This window comes from Ostrinia furnacalis, unplaced genomic scaffold (assembly GCF_004193835.3).
Source record: "Ostrinia furnacalis isolate ACB-3 unplaced genomic scaffold, ASM419383v2 OfSCF4779, whole genome shotgun sequence".
Classification (NCBI taxonomy): Eukaryota; Metazoa; Arthropoda; class Insecta; order Lepidoptera; family Crambidae; genus Ostrinia; species Ostrinia furnacalis.
Window position 1 is genome coordinate 218163 of NW_021135018.1, and position 9936 is coordinate 228098.

General features: G+C 36.1%; 1 protein-coding gene across 1 annotated transcript in view; it reads left to right on the plus strand.

Annotated features, from left to right (window-relative positions):
- The window catches only part of Fa (FMRFamide), a 33880-nt gene extending 24771 nt beyond the window's left edge, over positions 1-9109 (plus strand). Inside the window, exons 2-3 of the mRNA XM_028314531.1 lie at positions 7198-7341; positions 7873-9109. Coding sequence (XP_028170332.1) covers positions 7208-7341; positions 7873-8308 — 570 coding nt within the window. The 5' untranslated portion in view covers positions 7198-7207 and the 3' untranslated portion in view covers positions 8309-9109. The remainder of the gene's footprint in view (positions 1-7197; positions 7342-7872) is intronic.
- The last annotated feature ends 827 nt before the right edge of the window (positions 9110-9936 follow it).

Here is a 9936-nt window from a genome sequence, read left to right on the forward strand (position 1 = left end):
AACAAAATCGATGAGCCATCTCTGTCGAGATCAAGTCATTTTACGCCACCATAAAACAGCCGTAAACAAATTGTGCTAAGAAGGTTCGATATTTTATGGGCCATGTGAAGTACTGTCATTTACAAAAGCCCTTTTACAACCCTATTGAGCACCCTTTTATTTAGAAACACAACTCGTTGAGCGACTGTCACGGAATAGGTAGCGTTTATTTGTTTATGTCCGAAACGTGATTTGTTGCTGGATATGTAAAATTGGAAGTGTAGATTTGTACAGTCAATATGAGTGACGCCGGTATTCACAATCATTACTATGAGGTCTCACAGTGCGCGTGGACGCACAGGGTGACACACGAATTAATCACAGAGCTCTATTCAACGCTGTGCCTTCGATTTGCTTCTTCAATTAAGCAAGCATCGTTTGTGAATACGGCATCGTATGTGAATGCAGCAAATCGAACGCACAGCGTTGAATAAATGTAATATTCAACTGTAATTGGTTCGTGTGTCACCCTGTGCGTCCACGCGCACTCTTACTTAATAATGTTTGTGAATAGGTACGGGCGTTTGAATCATCCAGTGTTTTGTTTCATTTGCACGCTCATACTCGTTCACGAACAATGGTTATAGTCCAGTCAATAAAGCATTATAGATGGAAAACTGTAGAACACAATTTCTGACTTCAGGACTTTATTTAGACTAGTTAGGAGGTGAACATAGCAAAAGTCCCCGCCCTTAGCCCTTGAGCCGGCGGGGTGAGGGGGGTTTAAAGGTGCCACTTTTTGGTTTTTCGCTTAATCCTCGAAAACTATGCGTCCTAGTGACATGACTACTATGAACCAAAAAATGCAAATTCAATGTGCTTCAGGTGAGATAGTCAAGTTTTTCTATAAATTGTATAGTTTTCGCGGCATCTGCTCTAGAAGGTGTGTAATATTGGAAATTTAATTTTTGTCTTACATGTTCCCATCAGGAGAAAATCGACTAAATCAACATTGAGCAATCATTCTAGACATGCGGGAGCATGTTAAGCCTAGTTCCAGGGAGGGGACTGCACCGTGCGTATATTTAGACGAACCACTTTGAGCTACTTTTGACTCCTCATCACTCAAAAACTACTGTGCATTAACACTTCAAATTTGGCTCATGTGTTGAGACTTGCAAGATATACATCAGCTTCAAATTTCATAAATATGCCTCAAACGGTTTTTTAAGTATTGACGTCCAAAAATCTACATGTCTGACCTAAAGACCAAATTATAACCACTTCCAGATGACCTCGAAGGTTCAAATTTGGCATCCAGGAAGGTAGTTATGTAAATACAAAGAAACAAATAAAAATCCAGTAAATTTTAACATTTCACAGGTGATAGATAGATTTCAGTGTTCGAAATGTCGATTTTTGAACGTCAATACCTAATTAACCGTTTGAGGTATATTTATGAAATTTGAAGCTGATGTATATTTTGCAAGTCTCAATACATGAGCCAAATTTGAAGTGTTAATGCACAGTAGTTTTTGAATGATGAAGAGTCAAAAGTGGCTCCAATTGGTTCGTCTAAATATACGCATGGTGCAGTCCCCTCCCTGGAACTAGGCTTAACATGCTCCCGCATGTCTATAGTGATTGCTCAATGTTGATTTAGTCGATTTTCTCCTGATAGGAACATGTAAGACAAAAATAAAATTTCCAATTTTACAGACCTTCTAGAGCAGATGCCGCAAAAACTATACAAGTTATAGAAAAACTTGACAGTCTCACCTGTAGCAAATTGAATAAGCTTTTTTTGGTTCATAGTAGTCATGTCACTAGGATGCATAGTTTCCGAGGATTAAGCAAAAAACCAAAAAGTGGCACCTTTAAACCCCCCTCACCCCGCCGGCTTAAGGGCTAAGGGCGGGGACTTTTTCTATGTTCTCGACCTAACTAGGCTAAATAAAGTCCCGAGGTCAGAAATTGTGTTCCACGGATTTCTCTCTACACCGTCGTTAAGGCATTCATTGACTGGACTATTAATAATCCACCATTATTACACATTATACTCGGCTGAACAAAATAATACAAAATGCTAAATATGAAGCTTCACTTTATCGTCAAGTACTTGTCTCATAAATATGAAATAAATCTTAACATAAGCTGAATAATGTGGCTGAAAGAAATAATGTAAATATCAAAAATAGGATAGTCATCTGAACTTTCTCTATCAAAAATCTACACGTTTCATTTATTTTGTAAGAATAGAATAGTAACTCTGCGCCTTGAACTTGGTTGGAAAATCTGCTAGCGAATAGAAAACTGTAGGTTAACATAAAGTAACTCGAAGTCTAGTGATGTTTGAAGATAAAAATATTAATTAATTAACTAAGTTTAACCCTCAGTTTGCATGGTGACTAAAACTTACGTTAAGTGTAAGGTGGAGACCCAGGGACTCCATATTTCAAATGAAGAAAAAATATACTATAGCCTGACCAGGAACATAAAAACCCTGGCACAGAGGCGCTTCAATTGCATTTGATAGTGCAACACTGAGTACAGTCGTACATGTGTTAAATTAATAGGCTAAATTTATGTATCAGGATTCAGGATTACGGGCTAATTTGATATTTTCATAAATTAACGAAAAATATTATTAAAGATAACCTGGTTTAAATAAATTAAATGAAACCATCAATCGAGCTAGTAGGATTTATTTTATTATTCATCAATAATCAAATTCAGAACATGAATATTCAACTGCAATGTCTGCTCATGAACGCTTCAAACTCGGTACTTCTTTCCCAATTCCATAAAATTCAAAACTTAGAAAGTGACAAAAACTTTAAAATAGGTAGTTGAAACAGACTACAGCTAATTTTCATAGTGGACTGTACCATACGATAAACATGTCAGTCAATTTGACAACCTTTGTCGGAAACATTATTCAATGAAAATATTGTCCGAACCCTTAGTATTTCTCTTCGACAAATACATTAACACATCGTGAACCACTTTTCTTTCACGATTATAAAAATATTTTAGCAATTTAATTCACGAAATCAATTGCACACATTTAAAATAAAGTTTGTTTACACTTTGACAACAATAGACTGACATGCATGGTGACATGTGAATGAAGTTTTCAGTTACTGTTGCCATTAAAAGAAATTAGTACCATTAGTTTTCCGCAACATGGCGAGGGTTTTTATGTTCCTGGTCAGGCTATAATACTTATAAAAGTAATATATTATTTATTTGGTAACATAATATGGTTAATATACTATGAATTAGAAACAACAGAAATGGAAACATTAATTAAAATTCATTTAAAAAATAAAATTTTCATGAAGTCGTAAAAATCACTTAAAAATCGACATAGGCATTTTGTACCTCTTAAACTTAGAAAAAAAATTAACCAAATTTTTTTTTCTTTCTAAATTATGTGGACATAACAGTCTTCTTGATAAATAATATGTAAAATGTTAGAAAAAAATTAACACGAAAAAACGTGCAATGGCTTAGTAACTACTACGAGCAGCACATTGCCTGCCAAACTTTTTCGAACAATACAAGCATATTTTTGTGAAATGAATTTCAAAATAAGCAGTCTTTCTTATAAATCATCAAAACACATCATCAAAATACAAAATCATCAAAACAAATCTTTCGGGACATAAGATGTAAAATCCTCTTCTTTTTCTTCATCGTCTGCATTTTCTTCTAGACTTTCTTGCCAGTCCCTCAATCTGAGGCCTCATTTGCATCTAACGTATAGATAAAGCATGTATTGTGACTGTTTGATGCTTTTTTGATCCACTCAAACCGTAAATAAACCATAATTTAAAAAAAAACATAATATCATAATACAGTTTTTTGCTACGAAAAGTGTATGGTGGAGTCCACGGGACTCCGCAAGTGTCAATTACTCAACTTTCTGTGATGCGCACGCAGACGACCTCTCGCCCCCGAGTTGGCCACGACACCAAAGGAAGCTACTCAAGCGCACAGCACTTTATTCGCGTATTGAAAAAAATTATGAACCAAAACAGTTTCACATGGAGTCCCTGGGACCTACCATGCAAATTGAGGGTTAAATAAATGCATCTAACGGGAATGGGGTTTCGTATTTAGATCTCAGAATAGTTTTACAACTTAAATGAAAATCATTGACGTGATATTTGTGAGTATGTGAGCAGTAGACCTTAAAATTATTGCCCACCAATTATGAAGGGAATCTCACTAATATTATAAATGCGAAAGTTTGTATGGATGTCTGGATGTTTGTTACTCTTTCACGCAAAAACTACTGTACGGATTTTGATGAAACTTTACAGTATTATTGTTTATAACCCAGAATAACACATAGGCTATAATTTATGATGATCAGTGACAAACTAAATTTCATGCGGGTGTCTAGTCAGATATAAAATAATGTTATCTTTTTTTGCAAGATTTGTACGTAGATACGTAGATACCTAAGTACATAGATAGCTCACTAACGTCAAAGTCAGTAGCAGTTTTTATTCAACGCTGTATCGATAGTTGCATATAACTTGAATCGATAACTGTCTACATCACTACAGCTTCCCGAGTGGCGCCGGCGCGTCTGCGGCCGCGGCCTTGCGTTCTACAAAGGCTTTGTGACTCTGCTAATATCGTAATATCGATTATACAGGGTGTAAGAGAAACTTAAACGGTGAAAGCAAGTACAAAAAAATAAATGAAAACTTTCAATCGGAATGTTTGCAATATTCTTAATTTATTTTTCTATCCTAATCTCAAACTTAAAGAATTGCTACTGCTACTATAATAGACCGCTGTTTAACTGAACATTTTCAGGTAGTCAACAGGTGGATTTAAAATTTGTAGGCTGAGTTGCACCGCCTAACTTTGACCGTAACTTTGACTAACTATAACCGGTATTTTTTGTATGGAGTTTGATATTTTTTGACGTTTGTTAAAGTTAAAGTAAGATGGTGCAACCCAGCCTTAATGCTCTAGGTATAATGATATTACCTAGGTATTAAGCAAAACTTACATAATTGGTCTAAATGCTAATCATGCTTTTGAATACAGTCTCATTTTAACATTTTCTGTAAGACGACAAAGCTGAAGTTTCATAATCAATTTTAATCGAAATTTAACTTAATTGATAGTTGATGACATTTTTAGATATAAAATTAGGTCCACCTAAAGAGATATCTTAAAATGACATGCTTTTGACTTATTAAAATGTAATCAAATCAAATTAATCGTTTTGATTAAGAAAAGTTGTTTGTCCTTCATTCGTCTTCGTTGTTACAAACTGATTTAATAATAATGATTGATTTCGTTATAAAATCGTTTTGATATTGCTTTCTAATAAATCAATCATGGTGTTGAACTCAAAATACATAGATAGAGAGCAGGGTAATAAAGGATTTGCCGTGAAAATTAAACATTTTCATTCACGCAAAATGTTTGTATCGCATCTATGAATAGAGGGTAATTGCATTGGTCCAGTCAAACCACTAGTTTGGAATAGGAGGTTTAATCTTTAAAAGGACACCCAAAAAATTGTATATCACTCATCTAATTGAACGTAGTGTTGTGACATTTTGGTATCGTTTCGCTTCGCTCAATTATTTATACACATTCGTAAAGTTATTCGAAGTTTGGACGAAACTAAAGTAATTAGTAAAAACTTTATCCACAATTAACCAGAGGTAGTCCACAGTTATGATTGAAATAGACCAGGCAGATTAATTTTTAATCAAAACAAATCAACTCAGAGGTCCGCCCTACTAAACAACGCGTCGCGACGTTCAAATATCTAAGCATAAAAATTAACTCAAGCCTCTGATTAGCTTGAAGCTATCGAGTTTCACCATCTTGTTAGTGTTAGAGCCTGATATTATTATCTTGACATTAGTTAAGACGGTGTACAGACGATAGCACATCAGTCTGATACATTTTTGGTGTAAAATCACTCCTTTTAGAAGTGCTTTATAGGCTACAGTGTGTAACTTGATGTGCCGTCGTATGTACCTACACAATCATTATCTTGGGCTTACATTTCGGCTAAAATTGTATTATTAAAATAAAGTGGATCATACTCGTAGTTAAAGCATAAAGATAGCATGAAGGCGCCTGGATGCAGGCCGCTATCAACCAGTCATTGACCGTCCTATGACTGAAATGATGATGATATTGGTTGGCCGTGGGTTATTTTTTCGGCTTTTATTTCGGCCAAAAACATACTATTAGTCAGCACTACCTAATCGTAGACGTGTGTAAAGTATTTGGGATTGCTTTCGCGAAGCCCCGCATGGCCGGTCACGGGCGCGGGCGAGCGTTCTCACGAATATTTATTTGCACATGTGACATTGTATGTTTTGGCTTTGAACTGGTTATTTGGCCGGATGATATAAACAATTTTTTCACAAAGATTGAATTTATCATAAGCTACTTACTAACTACATATAATAATTACCTGACTGGCAAAGGTGACTGAGATTCTTGCGCTGCTTCTTCTTAGCACTGGCCCATATATTGACCCGAAGTAGTGTTAGGATTAAAATAATACTGGGACGTAAAAGTGCTTTTAATGAAATCACTTATGAATAAGATACCTACCATTGGTTTTCTATTTAATATACTTATTATTAAGTACTAATTAATGTCTCTGCCTAAGACTACAACAGGCATAACAAATTAGATTAATTAATTTTTAATTTATCAATTTCCATTTCCTTTGAGTGCCATGTTTATGCTCTAGTTACAGTATTAACTTTATTTCTTTTCATGTGATAGTATCTCTGGACAGTGTCCTTGGAATTCAGCCAAGTCCAGAACCAAGGCCATGCTTTGCCAAGCAGGATATATTAGGTGACAGTAAATTTCAAATTGGAAAAATTTGGTCAAACTAATAAATGCTCTGTTAAATAGAATATTTGCCAATAAATATTTTATAGTCATTGTCATTATGGATTGGTGGTTATTTTATCTAACAATAATAACTGACTAAGTACAATCTTTTCTAACTTATTCCATTACTTCTATCCAGTGTTGTTTATGTGTTGGCGCCGCTGTCTTCGCCAGTAGCAAATGACAGTGACCTTACTCTACAGTGGCGCCAACTGGTGAGCGCTGAAACGATAGCCCTCATTGTGTACATGTCTAAGTTTCCAAGCGACGTATTTCTATCTTCTACCAGTAGTGCCTAATCTCACCGTTTGTCCCCAGATCCTCAATCATGAAGAGTTACTCCAAGAGCGTGGTGGTGCTGGCAGCCGTGTGGCTTGTGGTGGGGTCTACCGCCTCGCCGGTGCGGCGCTCTCCAGACCTGGAGGCTAGACGGAGGAGCGCCATCGACCGCAGTATGATCAGGTAAAGCGATCCTACAATGCAATTTTTACACGCATTATTAATTCTTCTTCTTCTTCTTCCTCGGTTCCTTACTGATGAGGATCGCGACCACAGATAGTGTTCCTCCACAGACTGCGGTCATAAGCTGTGTGGACCGCACGATGCAAACTCCCGCCCACTGTCTTCCTCACCGTCTTCAATCACCTCAATTATTAATACAGGTTACTTAATCTTCCATTTGGGGTCACTTGAAAAAAGACACTAACTTGCGATTTTGCGAGTGATGATTAGACATTAAAGTCCGCTTGAATAGAAAGGTTTTCTTATATTCTGTAACTTCTCTCCTTTTCTCGTTAATTTAGTAATTTACATACAGAGACAATTTTGTGATGTGAATAATAAACTTTTAGAATCCCATTTGCTAAATGAAGACTGCGAACGTCATAGTGTCCTCGTACGTTACTGTCGTAATAACTGACAATTCTGCTTCATACATAAATTCTGGGACGAAAAATAGACTTGTTCAATATTAATAAAATATCTTGTCCCCAGATTCGGCCGATCGTACCCCCCAGAGCCATCGGCAGCTGACATCAGAGACACCCTCCCCCGCCCCTCCCGAAGAGGCAACAGCTTCCTCCGCTTCGGAAGATCGCAGCCTCTCGCTCTAACAGCCGACGACCTGTTCACCCTCCTCAGAAACTACGACGAAGACTACGATACCCCTGACAAGCGCTCCTCCAGCTTCCTCCGCTTCGGAAGAGGCCCCAGCTTCATCAGGCTAGGCAGGTCTGCAGAAGACGACAAGGCCACCTACGAACAGACCTCGGATTTGGTCGTCAGCGGATACCCTCAGAGGAAAAGCAGAGCGCGAGACCACTTCATCAGACTCGGCCGTGACAATGAGGAGCTGGATAAGGGTGAAATGGAAGAAGAAGAAAGAAGGAAGCGCTCCGCAGATGCGTACTGCCACGACTGTCAAGCGTAATGTGATTTTATCTATGGTCAGAATTCCTAAGCATTTTACTAGGATCTAGTTCTGGTAAAGTGCTTGGATTTCTAAGGCTGTTTTCCATCTGTTCGACTTTTATGGATACAGCGTTGTCTATGGAAAATAACTTTTCGTATTCTTATACTCATCTTCCTTTAATCTGGGCTCAAATCTGTTGCTTTTTGTAAATCTATTTTCCATAGACGACCAAATTCTTCCTCCCACAGTTTTCTAACGGCTAACGATTCTAAAATGAGGCTAAGTTTGTGGTGCATTGATAAATGTATATGAATTTTAATCATACGTACTATAAAGTATATTTAATTATGTATTTACTATAATAGATGAAAATGTTAATTATCTAAGAATATTTTTCTTCAGATTTCAAAATAGAGTTATTTCTATTTTAAAGCAAAATACGCTTAGAGGTACATTTACTTATTTTAAATCTTTTGTAGCTTCAATTTGGTGAAAAAAAGACGTTATAACTCCATAAGGCCACCACAAAATGTCCAATTTCTTCGGTTGAATTTAAACTATAAAATATAAGGTTCCAACATGGGGAACAATTTAAAATCTATGGTGGAAATTCTTCATATTGTGGTAGCTTACTGAGTTTAATTAGCTGACAGTCGTACAAATTATTATATTCGCATCTTCGTTATATTTAGGCTCGTTTATTTTAAAAGAACTGACCACTAAACTCTACTTTGAAGTTTAACTATTCACTAATTCTAATGTAATAGATAATTTAAGTACATTTAACGGAGTGCAAGTATCTGAGAGATAGTTTTTAAGGCTGGGTAAAAATCTTTACTATCAGATACTTTCATGTAAAAGTCATTTACTATAGTTTAATGTGCGTTTGAAACTTGCATTATTTAATGTAAAATGTTAAATGAATCGATGTTATAATAGTTAAATGTAAAGTTGTTGCAATACCAAATAAATGGCATTATTATGTAATTAAAAGACTTAGTTATTACACTCATTTCTTTTAAATTTTTTAATAAACATGATATACGTTAACTGACTGTCTGCTTACATTCTCCTTTCATTTGTTTTTCCTTGAATATTATTTCAATCTATACCATGCCATGGGACAATTGGTCAGTTTTTACGATCTGAAATCAATGGGTTATTTATTAGGAACACATTAATCTAAAAATTGCCGACAGACTAACTATAGGTACTTCAGAGTACTTAATAGTATTCGAGACATAATAATATTCGTGATGAAAGATAGACAAAATTATCTTAAAATATAAAAGTGAAAAAACATGGTTTGCTTTCCTTTGTCATCGGATTTAACATTTGTTTTCGATTACAAAGTAATTTAGTTAATTAACCCTAAATATGACCTGTATTTAACTTTTAACCTATGTATGTATACCCTGAGGATGAACATGGACAAAACGAAGCTTATGTCGAATGTCCATGTTACGCCCTACCCAGTTTCAGTTGGGAGCTCAATTATCGAGATTGTCGACAAGTATGTCTACCTCGGACAAACGATCCAGCTAGGTAGGTCCAATTTCGAGAAGGAGGTCAATCGTCGAATCCAACTCGGCTGGGCAGCGTTCGGGACACTACGCAACATCTTTTCGTCCAAAATACCTCAATGC